General features: G+C 44.2%; 1 protein-coding gene across 3 annotated transcripts in view; it reads right to left on the reverse strand.

The window, feature by feature from the left end:
• The window catches only part of phactr2 (phosphatase and actin regulator 2), a 44,790-nt gene that overhangs the window by 21,628 nt on the left and 3,886 nt on the right, over positions 1–19,276 (reverse strand). The window contains exons 1-5 of one of the 3 annotated variants that reach the window (XM_063191597.1): positions 5,563–6,007; positions 3,311–3,484; positions 2,881–2,955; positions 2,342–2,482; positions 141–416 (exon numbers count right to left, since the gene is read on the reverse strand). In XM_063191597.1, the coding sequence (XP_063047667.1) occupies positions 141–416; positions 2,342–2,482; positions 2,881–2,955; positions 3,311–3,484; positions 5,563–5,605 (709 nt within the window). In that variant the 5' untranslated portion in view covers positions 5,606–6,007. Of the gene's footprint in view, positions 1–140; positions 417–2,341; positions 2,483–2,880; positions 2,956–3,310; positions 3,485–5,562; positions 6,008–19,276 lie in introns of those variants that run through there. The other 2 variants (XM_063191598.1, XM_063191599.1) reach the window with 2 other exon arrangements.

Genomic DNA, 19,276 nt, shown 5'->3' on the forward strand with positions numbered 1-19,276 from the left:
GGTAACAGGACAGGAGTACATGACATGTGGGAGTACATGGGAGTGTCTTGGTCATGCAGGGACACATATGCACAAACACAGCACACATGCAGACACCATGCTCGTCTCAAGCCTCAAGGCTTATGCCCGCTGGTACTCACCGTTGGTGCGCGTGTTAGTGTTTCGAGGGTTTTGTTTTAGTGGTGCAGTGGAGCCCTGCCTCGATGAGGCTTTGGGAAGCTTTTTAGCTGCGCTCTGACCTTCCCCCCGCCTCCCGCCACCTGTCCCTGTCGCCCCAGACGATGACTTGGGGCCTGCGCTCGTTTTTTTAGAGGGGGCATCCCGCGCTCTTGACGGAGTTCCCTTGGGCTTGGTCGGAGGAGGCTCGCTCTTTTCTTTGGGTGCTGGGGCACAGAGAGGGGGCACAGCACCCATATCTGGAATTCGCCAAGTTTTTAAAAAAAACACACGTGAGGGTAAAGCAGGGCGAAGCCTATAAAAATGTAACCTGGTTCTCACGCAGACCAAGCAAGCTTGCGAAGTTGAGCGAAAATGCGCAAAGGGTCTGTGTGACAGCCAGGCTAGTAAAAATCTACATGTCCTATCTTTTGAATGGTCGACCATCTAATTTACTGTAGATGGAAATGTGAGATCCTTGTATGGGCACGCACGACGGAAGCCATAATTCTCCCTCATCATCATTATCAAACTCTTGAATTCCCAACAGACCAGACAACAAAAGATGACCCCGACATTGACTAAGGAAACCTCATCAAGGGGAAACGTAAGTTTTAAGGGAGATTTCTCAACCATTTGACGTTTGCCACAAAGAACAAATTTACTCACTCTGCCATTAAAATGTACTGCAGGGGTATTCAATTATATTTCAACAACGGCCATTTTTTCAAATTCCTCTCAGTAAAGGGGCCAAACTACACGTATGTATTATGGTTGCCAACTGTCAATGAAAAAAATATGGGAGACGTCATTGAAGTGGAGGGTCTGGGGGTCCTCCCCCAGAAAATTTTGCAGTTCTTAGATGTAATTTCTTAGAATTAAATTTGAACGTCCCGTGTCCCGTTTCAGCATGATAACGGTGTCCATACTTTTATCTGTAAATTCCAAAAAAAAAACGATTCTCTATTTGAAGGTGCTTGTGGGGGGCCAGAACCTTGCTCTCCAAGGGCCGCATCTGGCCCCAGGGCCGCCATTTGAATAGTCCTGACGTACAGTATGTGTGGTGTCATCCTGCGCTGTTGAGCTACTGTAGGGTCACAACAAGAGTTTTTGCAAGTGGGCTTGTATGCCCAGAGACCGCAGATCAGTACAAGTCTTCACTGACCTAGTAATTACTCAATTTAGCCGTCTTGTTATGTTGAGATAAGAGTCAGTGTGGTTCAGCACACATCAGGGCGGCGCAACAACAGCCAGTGCCACTATTGTATGGATTTTTTGTCATTTTGTTGCCTTTAGTGGAGAATCTAAAAAACAGTCATTGCAGCCTATCAACGACCAATTACAAATTAATTCATGGGCATTAGATGCCATTGCGCCACCTGACGCCTGAGGCCAAAAGGACGTCTTTGACCCATAAACAACTTTAAAATGTTACATACTGTGCATGGTCCCATCCACATTCAATGGTGTTTTTAGGAGGAACTGAAATGTGACAAAAAAGGAAACAACCTGCTGGTCATCACCATTCAAGACCAATTACAAATCTGGACTACATTCCCCTTCATGAGAACAAAGGCTATTGTAGAGAAAGTAAAAACAGCATATGGAGAAAAATCAATTGGTTGAATGAAGCAAGAATACATTTCTGCATCCTGTGCCAACAATGTGACGCCTCAGTGTGTTAAAGGTGATGCCTAAAAACAAGCAGCTTGGCTCTGCCGTGGACTAACGGTAGGGCACTGGGTTACTATGCCGGCCCGGCAACCCAGGTTAGGTTCCAGCCCGGGTCATTTGCAGATCCTTCCTCGTCTCTCTCTCCCCACTCATTTCCTGTCTCCTCCACTGTACTGTTGCAAAAAAGGCCACTCTCACCACTCTCTGACCTCAGTAGTGCCTGTTGGGCTGCTTACACACGTGATGAAAAAGCAGAGACTGGGGATTTTCTAGTGTGTACTGTTTGTCATGCTATGCAGTATCACCACAATGTCAAATGGGAATCACTTTCACTGACGGAAAAATGAAGAAAAAGAGTTTAGGTATCACAGTGCATGTTGGGTACAGTGTTGCTCTGTTTAGGTTGAATGTAGCCATGATGTGCAGACCATTTTATACAGTATTTGTAACCGTGTATAACTTTTCTATACATTCATCAATACCTTTTATCTGACATGCATGTGAATTGTACCTGCTTTCTCATCACCGTCAGCTTCAGCCTGGACTTTTAAGTCACTGGGCGCCTCTGATGCGTCAGTTTCAACTTTGACCTCCTCAACGGTCACCACCTGCGTGGCATGGCCATTGTGGTTCTCCGAGACCATGGGCTCATCTGTTTAAGAAGACACACGAGTTAAGATTACTGTATATACAATTTATAATCGGCCTTACAGCAGCCAAAAGATTACTCAAGAGATGGCACTGATCCTCCCCCGTCTCCCTCATTTCCTGTCCCTCATCCCTCATTGTCCTGTCTAAATAAAGATGACCCCCCCCACTCAAAAAAAAAATGAACTTGATCACAATATCTAGGCACATGGCTATTTTCATCACTAGCCAATTTGGCCTGTTGAGTTTTCTTGTCTACAAATCCAAACTCAATTTTCACCAGCATTTGGCCAGCTAGCGGGTATTAATTGAGAGCCATGTCTGGGCATATGATGAACAGCAGGAAGAGGCCACATAAAAGAGCAAGAGAAGTTCATTATCTATTCCAATGTTTATCGCTACCTTGATCGGCAATGAGGACACCACGTCGAATCAGCTCCTCCCGGCTTTGTCTCGTGGAGATTTTTCTTTCTAGAACTACACATGAGGAGCAACAAAGGATATATCAATTGCTATTTCAAACTCTGTAGAGGACAAACACATACGTGCACGCACGCACGCACGCACGCACGCACGCACGCACGCACACACACACACACAAACACACGCGCGCGCGCGCGCACACACACACGCATGCACTCACACACGCACTCACACGTGCACACACACCAAGGTAGGTTTTTCTTCTTAACCAGCTATGCTGCGGCAGATGTATCAATTGCTTAAGATAATAACAAGACATTTGGATGAAAGGTTCTTGTCTGTTCTTCACTGCCCTATCAAACAAAGGCCCAACGACCCTTAAATAGTGTATTCTTAGCAAAAGACTAACCTTTGGAGAGATCCTGAAACTTCTCGCTGGTCCTCTTCTTGCGCCACTTCCAGGGCTTGAAGATCTTGCCCAGGGTGGAGAGCTTGCCTTTCTGCTTCTGCTGCTGCGGACTCGTCAGCGTGCCTCCCACCACCACATCGCTGTTCGCCAGGGAACCATTTTCCAGTCCATCAACTGCAAATGAACAGACAGACCAGAGAGAATGCCTAATGAAAAATAAAGGCAGTGGAAAATCAATCAATAACAACAGTCAGCAGCACACATGGGGACGGGTGATGACTCCATGGGCCCCTGGGCCAGACAACAAGAGAGGGCCCCCTCTACATGGCTGTTGCTAGTCTATAAAAAAGGGGTTCAGGCCAGATGCTAGAGACCCTATGTTGTTGGGGAGTTGGGGGTATGTCCCCTGAGCACATTTGAAAATAGTTATTTTAAAGGGGTATGCCACTATTTTGGGGCTTAATACAGTTAAAATCGTTGGCCAGGGTTTATATAGGTGGTAAAGTGTCTTATTTTATATGCAAGCCGTTGTCTTGTTTTAAGACAAGTTAAAAGAGGGAGCATGTCGCTAAGCTAGTGACAGTCAATGGATCCGTGTAGCAATGCTACACGGATCCATTGACTTTCACTAGCTTAGCGACATACTCCCTCTTTTAACTTGTCTTAAAGCAAGACAACGCTTAACATGAAAAATAAGACACTTTACCACCTTTATAAACCCCAGCCAACGATTTTAACTGTATTAAGCCCCAAAATAGTGTGATTGTGACGTAATATGAAAAAGGAAATATAGAGGCTTGGCCTTCAGGGCCCCCCTTGATTCTTGGGCCCTTGGTGCCAGGCCCGGTAGGCCCGTTCAGTTATCCATTCTTGGCTGTATACTGTACTAGATGGAGCAGTGGCAGCACTGGGAGACAACAGTGATGTCAGATTATGCACAGCACAGTACAGGGCGGAGAGACAAGCAATGCTGCAAGCAAGAAAATTATGTCATGTTATTTCCCATATCTGACAAAACAAACCTTCCTAAGCGACACACACAACGATAAAAGAGTGATAAAATTGATAAGAGAGTGCTCTCTCATCATATTCAGTGATAGCGGCCCATCATTTTTCAACCGGGGGAAATACATAGGCCTGGATGCACCATCAACATTGAAGTAGAGGGGGGTCACTCTCGTAAACAGAACCTGCATCTGTCAAATGCCTCTGCGTAGCCTGGCACCAATCAGACTACTCATCCAAATGATGTTTGAGTAGAAACAGAACTAAAAACCTCATCGATTATAGCTTGAACAAATCACACAAAATACAAGCACAGCCAAAGAAAGCTGTGCTGTCAAGTTCTGTGAAGAACAAGATGGGAAAAAAGTTGTCAGTGCAGCTGGGCCTTGATTTGTTTCGGAGGGTGGGGGTCCAATAGACTGCTTTGTAATGACTTAACCACACAATAATATTTTACGCAGATGAAATGTGACACTTTGAAAATCTCATGGCACATCCTCCCCTTTAACCCCTCCTACTTAGGGTCCCCTTTTACAGTGACACTTCAAAACACAATAAACAACGCATACAGCACTTGGGCTACAATTGGAGATTAACTGATGTCAACATAAACTGATCAAACCTTGTCATTACTCCCAAGCCACACAGTGGATGGGCCAGGAACAGGGACCTGTTCATTTGACATGGTGCCTAATTCCATGCCAGCTCATTTGGTAGCCTAGAACAGATGATGCGGAATCAACAGTCAGACTGTTACCCTCTGCCTACCAACGTCCACCAGTGTTTGTCATAGGTTCACCATTTTGACAAACCCAAGTGTAAATGCATAACATCCATCTGAAGGGAGAAACAGCAGTCACTCCCAGGCAACCTCTGTAACCAGTGAAGTCACTCCAGTCGTGAGCGCAAAACAACGGTAGATCATACAGCAGCCTACCTTCAGTCAAGAAAGATATTAAAAAGTGAGAAAGGGAGGCATAAACTGACCATCACCCTTTAAGTCTTATTTTGTAGATCGTCTACGGCGTAAAAAGGTTGCGCGTAAAGTTTCCTTTTTTATGACATTGGAAGAACAGATGACGACAATCTACTTCGGTGATCGAGCAACTCCACCTTCAGCAGACAACAAATTGTGATAGACTGTGCTTATCTATCCCACTTAAGACATGTCTAATTAAGTTATATCCGTTTGGTCGGCTTGCAAACAAATCCTCAAACCCAATCACACACTAAAACTAGTAACTTACCGCGAGCGTTACGAGACAGAGTGGACACGGAGGTTTGGCCCATCGCTGTCTTTCAATGGGCCGCCCAAACCCAAACAACAATCATGCGGTCCCAATATTCCGGTGGTCGCTCTGTCTTCTCTTCTTCGTCGAGTTGTTTGCTCTTTTGAACACCGCGAACGCTCCAAAATAGGCCTCCTTTTACAATCTTTGAGGGCTGTAAACAAAAAAAAACTAAAAAAAAAACTAACGGCGTTCCTTAGATTGCCATTCCAGTCTGCACATGACTTCCTCAGAGAAGTCTGTAGAGGAAGCCGCTATAACCCCTCCTTACGCCAATTTCAAAAACTTTGAAATATGAGTACCTGTTGGTCTGGCCACTGAAGCAACCGTGTGTTGTGGGATTCATCGTCTTAGAAATAAACTGATGGGAACGATATTTTGACTGCCCACACAAATGGTGCTATTTCCACACAGTGGCCAAGCCTGTCAGAGAAGTGGCCTACTTGGAAAAAGTTCAAGCTGCATCCTGCATTAACTGGTTCAATGGAATGCAGAGTAATGACATGGGCTCATCGTGACATAAAGTTAGATCAGGATCAAATCTAATCAGTAGGCTACCGAACAGTAGACATCACTTGGTTTAATCTACCATTCAGACATCCAGTTGCTTTGATTTGATTTCTGAAGTGAGCCTGCCCCTGGCTGGGAGGGGTGACTGGCTTTTAGGATTAGGCCGGGAGCCACGTATACCCCTCAGGATGTTTTTTGCTTACTTTTTTTCACTATGATTTCCTGTTAGTATATACCCTGGGCCATAACGAGTTGATAGGGTGCACTCCCAACTCGGCCCCGTTTGGTCTCAGGGCCCAAAAAACCATCTTTTAAGGAAAAGCTGCAGGCGAAATTATATACTTGTAAATATTAAGGTACTGCAACTGCAAAAATGGTCCTAGAACCCTGTAAATTGTCATGGGTCATCCTGTTACATAGGGGAACCAACCTGAAAAATGTTTCAGGGCTTGGGGCTTTTCTTCTGTCAAATATCATCTTCAACATACCCAAAAAGCACCAAAAATGCTTGTCAGCCTGACAAATTGTCTTCCAATTTGATCATTTTCAACTCTGTTATGATATGCATTAGTCCCTCAAATGTAAATGAAAAACTACCCAAGTTCATGAGCTTCAATTTAAGTCCAAGAGGACCTTTCTAGCTAGAGTACAACAGCTGCTATGTCCAAAGTTATTCACAATAGCCTATCCGAAAATAGTAGCCTACTGGCAGGCATTCAGTCACTTTCAGGCATTACCAATTCGTATGGGACTTTGAACATATGACATAAACCATATTTTTGAAGTATTTGACCTTGACTTGAAAATTGCATGAATGAAAGTATTAAGTGAATAGCATCAAAAGTAACTAATGTTACCACCTATTGGTGGACTGTGAACAGGATGCAACACATACTATTACACAAAAGGAATGACTCAAATGTGAAATGTATTTAATGACTGATTTGTATTGTACAGCAGTAGTTTAGAATGTAGATAAGAACTTTTAATCATAATTTATAATCTTTATTATCATCATCCGTCTCTTCCTCGTCTTCATCCACAGTTGTATGGATTTCATCAGTCATGTCATATTCATCTCTGTCCTCCTCTGCCAAGACATCAATTAGAGCTTTTGGGATTACATCGCTCTCAAACCATAGTGGTTCAAGCTTCCCATATGTGTTTAGGTGAAACCCATGGTCAAGTGCACTTGGGATCTCTGGGTAATGCTCATGGGCCCTCTTCCAGATGCATTGCACACATGAAAGTTTGTAGTATGAAGTGTAGTTTGAGTAGAGTAGAGTATCATTTAGTAATCCCAGGGGGAAATGAAAGTTTCACATACATAAATACAAAAACACATTACACACACAAGACACACACATCGTTACATACTAACCATATAGCTCACTCTTACATACGTACATTCAGCCCAAGGCAGATGTCACTTCCTCTCTCTCTCACGCTCTCTCTCTCTCTCTCTCTCTCTCTCTCTCTCTCTCACACACACACACACACACACACACACACACACACACACACACACACACACACACACACACACACACACACACACACACACACACACACACACACACACACACACACAGGTAAATCTCTCTCTCTGTGGTACAGAGCAGCAAAAAAAAAAAAACATAGTCATTTAGTCATTTAGTGTTCAAAAATGTGTACCAGGGATTTATCACATGTGCCTTAGCTAAGTGGCACACAGGAGCCAAAACAATTGTCCTGGAGTGTCAGACATCACTGTGCATAGTCCCAAAAATTGTCCTGGAGTGTCAGACGTCACTGTGCATACTCCAAGTAAAAAATAATCAGTGTCAAGTATCCATCATATCCACTGAAAAAAGATGGGGGATCAAAAGTTTCAAACTCTGTTGCTCCATCTCTCTCTCTCTCTCTCTCTCTCTCTCTCTCTCTCTCTCTCTCTCTCTCTCTCTCTCACACACACAAAGTGATTGTCCTGTATGGCTTTATTGGAGAATGCCTCTGTGCAGTACAGTAAAAAAAAAAATCCTAGTGCAGAGTGTAGATTCCTAGTGCAGAAAAGTTTTTCCTGATTGTTGGGGGAGGGCATCGGTTACAGGGATAGGAGTTCAGGTAGAAGCACGGAGGCATAAATATAATGATAATAATAATAATACTTTCGTTTTATATATAGTGCCTTTCAAAACACCCAAGGTCGCTTCACAAGGTATTGTATAGGAAGTGTGAGTGTGTGTGCGCGTCAGGGCGTGAGTGTGTGTGTGAGTGCATGTAATGAATGTGCTTGTGGAACTAGCAGCCATAAGCCTCCAGGAAGAGATGTGTCTTAAGGTGTTGCTTAAACATGGTCAGTGAGGGGGTATTCTGGATGTGGTCGGGCAGATTGTTCCAAAGAATAGGAGCAGCTACATGGAAGGCTCTGTCACTGGTGGCCTTGAGCCTGGTACGAGGGACGACCAGATGGCCCTTGGAAGAGGACTGCAGGGATCTTGAGGGGTCATAGGGATGGAGGAGGTCAATGAGGTAGTGGGGTGTCAGACCATGGAGGGACTTGAAGGTTAGGAGGACTTTATAGGTAATGCATGACTTGATGGGGAGCCAGTGAAGCTGCTTGAGTATGGGGGTGATGTGCTGCCAGGGTCTAGTGCCTGTGAGGATCCTGGCAGCAGAGTTCTGGAAATAAAGATAAGATTCTGGCAGGAGAGCTCTATACATAAAGATAAAATGTGCAGGTTGGTTTATGCGGTCCAGTCACCTATGATGATCTCTGTGAGTCCGTCTATGTGGTGTTGAATATTTGGATGGCCCTGGGGACAAAGGACCTCCGTAGCCTGTCTGTCCTGCAGGAGATGGTGCGAAATCTGTAACTGAACAGGCTTCTCTGGCGGTCAAATACTGGGTACAGGGGGTGATTGTCCATTTGTCCATTATAGAGTAGAGTCTGCTTAGTGTCCTATTCTCAGCTGTGATGGTGAGAGTCTCCAGTTCTGTGCCTACAACAGACACAGCTTTCCTCACCAGCCTGTCAAGGCGCCCAGCATCTGCTCTCCTAATGCTACCACCCCAGCATGCCACAGCATAGGAGAGCACACTGTCCATGACAGGCTGATAGAACATCTGCCGGAGTATGTTGCTCTGTTTCCTGTACAGTGCTTTTGAGTTAGCAGACCAGTCCAGTTTATTGTCCAGGTGTACACCCAGGTACTTATATGTGCAGACTGTCGCTCCTGTCTCCCCTCGATAGAGACAGGCACCAGGGGTGGGGTGTTTCGCCTAAGGTAAACCACCATTTATTTGGTTTTAGTGATGTTCAGCTGCAGCTGGTTGATTATTCACCATCTGACAAAGTTCTCCTCCTGGCCTCTGTACTTCCCCTCCCGTCCATCTTTAATGCATCCAATAATGGCCATCTGTGAACTTTTGCATATGGCAGGTCTTTGAGTTGTAGTTGAAGTCTGTGGTTTACAGGGTGAACAGCACCAGGGAAAGCACCGTTGAGGGAACTTCTTGCACGGTGGGAAAGTTGATAGGTCAATTGAGAGACCCTGGTGAGCTTGAAAGTTTGACCCAGACATCTTCTTTAGTTTAATTTCTCTTGCTTCAATCAATGCTTTTCACTCGCCGACTAAATCCATACAGTAAGTAGGTGAACTCCTTAACACCATTGAGGAGCTGTTCATCAAGATCAAATGAGTTTCCTCCTTCTGCAAAGACTTTGAGGAAATTTGATGTTTGATTCAATAACTTCATTGGTCACACCTTTCCTTTGCTTTTGAATGCTGACATGCAGTCAACACCACTGAAGGTATGTAGGGCCAGAACAGCAGCAATGTGTCCCTGCAAAAAATCTGGCGAGTACCAACAAGTAGGGCACGATACCATTTACCGATGATTGTATGACACTTGACCGCAGCCTTGAACTTCACACTTTAACACAAATTAACACAATTAATTTTGAGTAAGCATACGTTCGTAAACTGCCACACCTAAAGCTCTTTCAACCAGCTCCACTGAAACCGCTGCTCACTACGTTCAGACAAAGTATTCATCAAGTGCATGTGGCTTCTTTCTCTTGTTCTTGTTCGCCGAGTGGTATCGGTATGTTATTGGTCGATACTTCAAAGCCAGGTATCAGATATCGGTATTGGGGCCAAAACATGGTATCAGTGCAACACTTACCAGTAGTAAATGAATGAGTGCCTTCTTGTTTTCATCGTTTGTGAGAAAGGCCTTCAGCCCGTTCACAATAAAATGTTCACCTCAACCTCTGCGATCTGTCAGTTGATTTTGGTTAATGAAGACAGTTCACATACGTGTCTGTGCTAAATATTGTTTCAGCTGATGCGGGTAGACTTGTAAATGTTCTCTGTTTCCATCCTGAATGAGAGCATATTGGCCTGGAGGAAGTTGCACATTCTCAGCATCTTTGATCATGTGGCTCATGCCTTTCACCTTGTTGTTGTTTTTTATGCACCACTAAACATCAATTTTTGAGATGGAGTATGGTGTCAGAATTAGGGGATAGGTCAGGGGATAGGGCCCATGAGCATTACCCAGAGATCCCAAGTCCACTTGACCATGGGTTCCGCATAAACACAGATACTGGGAAGCTTGAACCACTATGGTTTGAGGGTGATGTAATCCCAAAAGCTCTGATTGATGTATTGGCAGAGGACACGGATGAACAAGACATGACATATGAAAGTCATACAAATGTGGATTTATTAGGAACAGGATGATGAGGATTATTAAATGACGATTAAAAGTTATTTTTCACATTTTAAAACTACTGCTGTACAAACCATTCCTTAAATAGATTTGTCATTTTATTCATTCCTTTTGTGTGATAGTACCATGTGTTGCATCCTGTTCACAGTCCACCAATAGTTGATGCTATTCACTTAATACTTTCATTCCTGCAATTCTCAAGTCAAGGTCAAGCACTTTAAAAATATGGTTTATGTAATGTTGTTGTTCAAAGTCCCATACAAATTGGTAATGAAAGTGACCTGCCAGGCCTGCCAGTAGGCTACTATTTTCGGATAGGCTATTGTGAATAACTGTGGACATAGCAGCTGTTGTGCTCTAGCTAGAAAGGTCCTCTTGGACTTAAATTGAAGCTCATGAACTTGGGTAGTTTTTCATTTACATTTGAGGGACTAATGCATATCATAACAGAGTTGAAAATGATCAAATTTGAAGACAATTTGTCAGGCGGACAAGCATTTTTGGGGCTTTTTTGGGTATGTTGAAGATTATATTTGACAGAAGAAAAGCCCCAAGCCCTGAAACATTTTTCAGGTTGGTTCCCCTATGTGACAGGATGACCCATGACAATTTTACAGGGTTCTAGGACCATTTTTGCAGTTGCAGTACCTTAATATTTACAAGTATATAATTTCGCCTGCAGCTTTTCCTTAAAAGATGGTTTTTTGGGCCCTGAGACCAAACGGGGCCGAGTTGGGAGTGCACCCTATCAACTCGTTATGGCCCAGGGTATATACTAACAGGAAATCATAGTGAAAAAAAGTAAGCAAAAAACATCCTGAGGGGTATACGTAGCTCCCGGCCTAAATGGGGTCCAATGTGAGAACAGGAAGGGGCAGTTGGTTTCTGTTGGAACAGAGGAAGGGAGAGACCTCCTTCGATCAACCGTCACTATGCTATAACAGTCTTCATTCTCACTGTGGGGCTTTTTAAAAAATGACTGACTGATTTGTCATTTTGCAATAAATGGGCTATGTGTCGGCCTACAGGGAGGGACTTCACCAATATCGTCAGTTAGGCAGCCCATTCATCTGATAAACTTACAGCACTTTTTTGATTGTCATGTGTGGACTAACAGCTTCCTTTGACACCATATAGCTGTTTTGAAGGATAAGGCATATCTACTGACCTGTCATTTCCCTTGGAAACTTAATCAACTTAGTTGTAGTAAAGACAGATAGGCCTGATGTACACAAGAACTTTCCTACCAACAACAGCAAGAGCACTTTCAATAGCTCTTTTTTCTGAGTATGTCAATGCTTAAAGAAAATAGCCAGTGTCTTTTTATATACAGTATGTTTTTAGACAATGTATCACTTGTAGGAAATATGTAGATGTTTGACATACTGTAGGCCTACAGACCCGCCCAGCAATTGGCATCCTTCAAGTTTAAATAGGCTACGTAGCCTATAATGGGAAAATATCTCCAGAAAACAAATAACAAGATCAACCATGATTTTACTACAATCTCCCCAGCCACATTAATAAGCACACTTTTCCAACTGCTCCTTTACGCAATTTTCTAATCAGTCAATTCCACGGTGCACAACTCAATGCATTTAGTAATATAGACATGGGCAAGACGATTTGATGTCCAAACCAAGCATCAGAATGGGGAATTAAGGTCATCAAAGTGGAGTAAAGTAGAGTAAAGTAGAGTATCATTTATTGATCCCGTGGGAAATAAGTGACTTTTAACATGACATGTTGTTGTTGCCAGATGGGCTTGGTTTGTGTATTTCAGAAACTGCTGATCTTGGCCTACTGGGATAGTCATGCATAACCATCTCTAGGGTTTACAGAAAACGGTCCAAAAAAGAGGAAATATCCAGTCAGCAGTAGCTCTGCGAGCGAAAATGCCTTATTGATGCCAGAGGTCAGAGGAGAATGGCCACACTGGTTCAAGCTGAAACAAAGGCAACAGTAGCTTAAATAACCACTCATTACAAGGTATGCATAAGAGCATCTCTGAATGCACAGCACCTCGAACCTTGAGTCAGATCAGGGGTACGGCAGCTGGTGCCACTCCTGTCAGCTAAGATGGGCAGTCATGGGTAAGCAGTTAGGGCGTCAGACTTGTACCCCAAAGGTTGCCGGTTTGACTCCCAACCCGGCAGGTTGGTAGGGGGAGTAATTAACCAGTGCTCTCCCCCATCCTCCTCCATGACTGAGGTGAGGTACCCTGAGCATGGTACCGTCCCACCGCAATTTCATTGTGTGCAGTGTGCAGTGGACACGTGTGTGCTGTGGAGTGCTGTTTCAAAATGACAATGGGAGATGGAGTTTCCCAATCGGGCTTTCACTTTCACTTCACAAGAACAGAAAAATAGGTTATAATTCGCACAGGCTCACCAGAATTGGACAATAGAAGATTGGAAAATGTTGTCTGGTCTGATAATTCTTGACTCCTATTACAACACTCAGGTGGTATGGTCAGAATTTGGTGTCAACAACATGAAAACATGAATCCATCCAAACTTGTATGATTGTTTCAGGCTGGTGGTGTCGTGGCATAGGAGTATTTCCTTGGCTCGATGTGGGCCCCATAGTATGGAGGAACAATTGAACCTTGTTGGAATGCCACAGCCTATCTGTTGCAGGGAGATAAGGCATTTCTCAAGGCAAAAGGGGGTCCAACCCAGCACTAGGAAGGTGTACCCAATAAACAAGTGATGATAAAAAGGTATCTCAAAAGATTGAGGCACATTAATTTGAATAGTGGGGTAAGTTAGTCAGAAATCCGCCAAACATGGAACTGTAAAGAACCTCCTTGTATGTGGCTGTGAGGGAAGAATTTATGATAGAAGTCTGCGGAGGGTGGTGCAAATGGTGGAAAGACCTCCAGGTCAAACATCAACAGACCTGAAGGCCATCTTGGAACAATCTTGGAGAGTTGTTTCAACAAGCACCACATGCCAAACTCTATATAAAGCTGCAGGGCTTTTTGGATGGAGACCAAGGCAGACCCCGTTGCTTACTAAAAGTCATACTAAAAGGGAACATCTGAGGGAAGGGAACACCAAAGCACAATCCTTTTCAAATGTCTTCAGTTCAGATGAAGCAAAGGTAGAGCTTTTGCACACAAACAGTATGCTTGCATACTCTGCTAGAAGTTTTTAAGGAAAAGAACATCTTACCAAAAATGAAGCATGGTGTTGAAGCCATAATATTGTGTTACTGCTTTGGAATTACTGCATCTGGAGTTGGAGGCCTCACTGTATCAGATACTTGAGATTTGAGATAATGAAGATCACGTGCAGAGAAAAAGCAAGAGAAGCAAGAGAAAAAACCCAAAGCACACAGAAATGGTTGGGAAAAGGGAAAAAAACACTGTTCTAGAATGACAAGCAATGATTCCAGATGGAAGTCCAGTTGAAAATCTTGGTGAGAATGTGAAATCTGTCATTAGGAGAAAGAATCCTGCACACGTTCAAGGGGTGTAATATATTGCAAAGGAAGAGGGGGGAAATACCACCAGAGAAGTGCAAGAATCTCGTTGATGAATACAAGAAACATTTGGAGGCTGTCATTGCTGTATACCAGGGCTATTCAATTAGAATTTCATCTGGGCCACATTTCGAAACCAAGAACTGCAGTCGGGCCACACATTTTCAGACATCACGACCACTGAAATGACACTTAAAATCAGTAGTCCACAAACAAATTTTAAACATGTTCCTCTAACCTAAAACTTAACCACATTGAATGTGAATGTGTAAGACAAGCAGAAGATTCACAAGCAATAATGTGCAGTAACAAAACTGAAATGTATACTGCTTCAGTTGGGGGCCATGCCTGGGCCGCATGTGGACTGCATCTGGGCCGCATGTGGCCCTCGGGCCTCCAATTGAATAGCCCTGCTGTATAGTATAAGGGTGTGCAACCAAATGGTGCTGATATTGCTGCACATGCCCATGCCCTGCAACATTATTCTATTCTAAATATCTTCCAACCAGGGGCGGTTCTAGACCAAACTTACCAGGGGGGCCGAGGTGGGGGCATTATTTTTTCAGGGGGCACATAAATTGCAAGAGAGAAACATTTTTAATGTTATGAACATACAGTATAACACGTATACAAAAATGTATAGCACAGGGGCCAGCACAGGGGACAGGAGGAAATCTACAGGGGCCCTGGCCCACCCTGGCCCCTGTCTAGAACCATCCATGCTTCCAACCTCCAATTAAAAGATCCTGGTGTTATACAATGTGTATATTTCCCTTTATTTCTGGGAGTTATTACACATTTTGAAATTATTAGATGACTCTGGGTTCAATACATAGCCTTTACACATCACTCAGTCAGTTCCAGCTTTTCCAGGAAAGACCCATGTGGCAAGCATTACTGAAATCCTCCTCACCCAAAACATTGGAGTGACCTACAGTAAGCTCCCCCCCATTGCAGTAAGCTCTTGTGTCACTAGCATAGTGCCTCCCTCCCACACCCTTCACACGTAGCTCCAAGTAGCTGTGTGTTGCTGCCACCTACTGGTGTAAAGATGGATGTGTGTGTGCCGGTCCAAAGTGCCTCACCATTGAAACATTCTTCCTCTGGGCGCAAGACAAGTCAAACTACCATCTCTCATCCTTTCCTGGTTCTCCCGTCCTTGAGCCTCAGTGTAGCCCCACCTCCATGGAAAAAAACAAGTAAGCCTCCCCGCTGCCAAGCATTGCAGAGGGGCAATTGAGGGGCTTTCCGCCATTCAACATCTCAGCTGCAAATGAGTGAATGAGCTTTGAATGCTTTTGCAAGATATCTTGTTATATATACTGTACATGTATAATATAGGCTATGTATTTTAGGGCTTTTTGCCTTTATTTTTGACAGGACAGTGGAGGAGAGACAGGAAATGAGCGGGTAGAGAGAGGCGGGGAAGGATCGGCAAATGACCCGGGCGGGAATCGAACCCTGGTCGCCGGCGCAGCAGCCCAGTGCCCCACCGTTAGGCCACAGCAGGACCTTGTTTTTGCAAGATATTGAAGAAAAACGTTGACCATTAATGAATTTGAGCCTTGCGTCACAAGGGCAGAGGCTGCAGGGAAGGATGGGAGGAAGCAGGTTGACATCCACCCTGTTGCTCTACGTAAAAAAAACAGACTTAACTGCAACAATAAAAAGATTTAGATGTTCTTAAATTGACTGACCTTGGATTGTTTCTCTTACTTAATATTATTATTATTCACTTTGGATCTTTTCCTGGGTTTGATTAGAATGTACTGTTCACTCTCAATTCTACATTGTTGATTCAACACTTGCAAAGTTGAATTTAACACTCTGATCTGACTTATTATTGTAAAGGAACTTGATGAATGTGCTTATGAAGTCCATGTATAGACCTATTGTCCTTTGTAAAAAGAGCAGGCTACATCACTTTTACACCTCTCATCTCACCTTTCATCTCTATTTTGCCCAATAGGTCTAAACACCCCGACTACATTTACACAGAAACAGAAGACATAAACAATCCTGTCAATGCTAATTTTGTTAGTCTGAATACTAATGGGTTTCAGAAACAGGCTCCCCTTACCTTACCCCCTTTCCCCTCAGTGAACGATCACACCACACACCGGGCCTCGTGCATGCAGCCTTGCAGCCACTGCTGGGCAGGGCCCACAAACCGGCCCGGGCATTTTTGGCATATAGAACAGCGCCTCAGCCCAGCAGTGTAGTCTACTTTTTTGAAGTGGGTATACTGTATATTCAAGCATTTTTTGAAGTGGGTATACTGTGTATATTTATGCTATTCTAAACAATGGATAAATCAATTTTAAGTGGGTATACTGAAGCCCCTAAAAATTAGAAGTGGGTATACTCCGTATACCTGCGTTCTACTTAGACTACACCACTGCCTCAGCCTCTCCCCCACACTACAATTACCGATGGCCTGCCCCATCTAAATTGTTGTGCGGACTCAAAATTTGAAACAAACGGCTTCCGGTTTGGCACATTCATCTAAAATTACTCAAAGATCCTATCATAATCCGACAGCTGTCAGTGTTTCTAATGAATGAAACAGGGAACATGAATAAAAATGGAAAATTTGAAACAAACAAGCAAAAAAAAAAAAAAATATCCAAAAGCATTGGCCCCTCCACCCCTGATGACTGTTGGCCCACCGGGAAAATGCCCTGTATGCCAGACTACCAGTCCAACCCTGCTTGCAGCCTGCAACCTTCCCTTCTCCCTCTGTACAAATGCATTCCCAGGGAAGCCGGCAAGGGGGGGACAAAGGGGTCAGCTGTCCCGGGCCCAAGGAGACGGGAGGCTCTAATTTGGGCCCTCACTACATTTAATATATTGGGTGGGGGGACCCATTCAGATAAATTTGTCCTGGGCCCCACCAAAGCTATCAGCGGCCCTGGTCATTCCTATCAGTATAGCGCCCTAATGTACTGCAGGCTACTGCATCTCCTCCTCCATCCCACCACTCCCAGTAGTCTGCCAGTCTGAGTTCGCATTGATTTTTTGAAACAGCAGTTCCCATTCCTCTTCTTCCCCCTTCCCCTCTCCCTCTCCTCGCTCTCTTAGGGCAGTTTAAAAAAAAAAAGGTGTGTCATCGCAGCATTAAGACCGACTATATCTCTGGACCAGTAAGGTGACTCAGCATTGATCGGAAGCCAGACGAGAAGCGTGTCCCATCCGTAACCTGACACCACACCAGGACAGGAGACAGGACACCCTCACATCTCAGGCTATTTGGAGGCAAGTCTGAGCTCCATGGTAACACGTGGGCATGCTGGATAAGGGCCAGGGCTGGATCTTACGAGCATCACACCACACGCTGGGCATAGGATGCCATGTTGAAGAGGGAACACCATGTACAGTAAATGGGTTACATCACACGCAGGTGTCAGACACTAATACATCCGTAACACAGTGGTTTTCAACCTTTTTTGAGCTAAGGTACACCTTTTTCGAAGGCAAAATGCCAAGTCGAGAAGAGATGGAGGAGAGAAGTGCCATAAACTCCCGAATTGCATAAACAAGTTTTTAATGTGATGTTTCGGCCTGTCGGCCTTCCTCAGGTCACGTGTGTGGAAAATGCCAAGGCACACCATCAACTGTAAATGTTAACTGAATATAAAAGCCTATTACTTATATTAACAATGTACAGTCATTCTGTAATTTTCCACGGCACACTAGTGTTCCCTGGCACAGTGGTTGAAAAACATTGGCATAACACATTGAAGCAAACATATCTGCACACTTGCCAAGCTTTCATTCCTCAAGACCTTCCTCAGGGAAGAGGGGGCACCAAAAAGAGCAAATGTGTTAATAGATATGCTACATCTCCCTCCAGTATAGTGCCATGTCTCAGTCGAGTCTGTCCTTGTTTGAATCTGTGCAGCGAGTGGTTGGGGATAGTTAGTGTAACCACCACCACCACCACTAACACCACCATCATCACTTCCACCACCATTATCAACACCATCTCCATCAGCACCACCACCATCACTTCCACTACCACCATTAACACCACCACCACCACCACCCTCACCACCACCATCACCATCACTTCCACCACCACCATCAGCACCGCCACCGCCACCACCACCACCCTCACCCTAACCCTCACCACCACCATCACTTCCACCACCACCACCACCATCATCAACACCACTACCACCACCATCACCCCTAGGGATGTAGGATATAAATCATAGCTTCCATGATGATACGATTCGATATCAATTTCTTAAGGCAGCGATTCGATTATTTTCGATACTGAAGAATGCCCCACAATACGATACGATTCGATTTTTTCCCAATTAATTTTCCACTTCTATTATGTGCACAATTATCAGCTAGGGCATTGGGCAGGGGGTATTATTTTCTATACTTATGAACGCCCCACGGCACAATACGATTTGATTCGATGGTCGGCTGTAGGGTTGATGGATCGATATATATCCATTATTATCTACACCCCTAACCACCACCACCACCAATTTGGATCTTCACCATGTCGGCCATTTTTAGCTACAAAACGTACGGTACTAGTAAATATTAATTATTTAGTAAATATTCATGAAAATATCAGATTGTGCAGTGAGCTGCATAGTTGCAATACCTACTCTGGCCACCATCCCACACAGGGGTTGCAGGTATGACATCACGTTGGGGGAACTCCCCCAGGATTCTAAGGTTCTACATAGACTCCTATGAGCCTGCGGAACCCCCAACGTGATGTCATAATAGTACATTTTCTTAAAATGGTTAACCTGCAACCCCACCTTTAAATGACAGTATGGGTTCTCTTAGCTATCTTATATCTTGCTCCCAAGGCACCAAGTAAACCAGCACACCAAAACGTTTCATCCCAGAATCATATGAATGATAGGAATATGAGAAGCTGAAATATATCTCAACACAGATCAGCAGATGAGCAACACAGCTTTCTTATGGG

Source organism: Engraulis encrasicolus, chromosome 24, assembly GCF_034702125.1.
Source record: "Engraulis encrasicolus isolate BLACKSEA-1 chromosome 24, IST_EnEncr_1.0, whole genome shotgun sequence".
Lineage (NCBI taxonomy): Eukaryota > Metazoa > Chordata > Actinopteri > Clupeiformes > Engraulidae > Engraulis > Engraulis encrasicolus.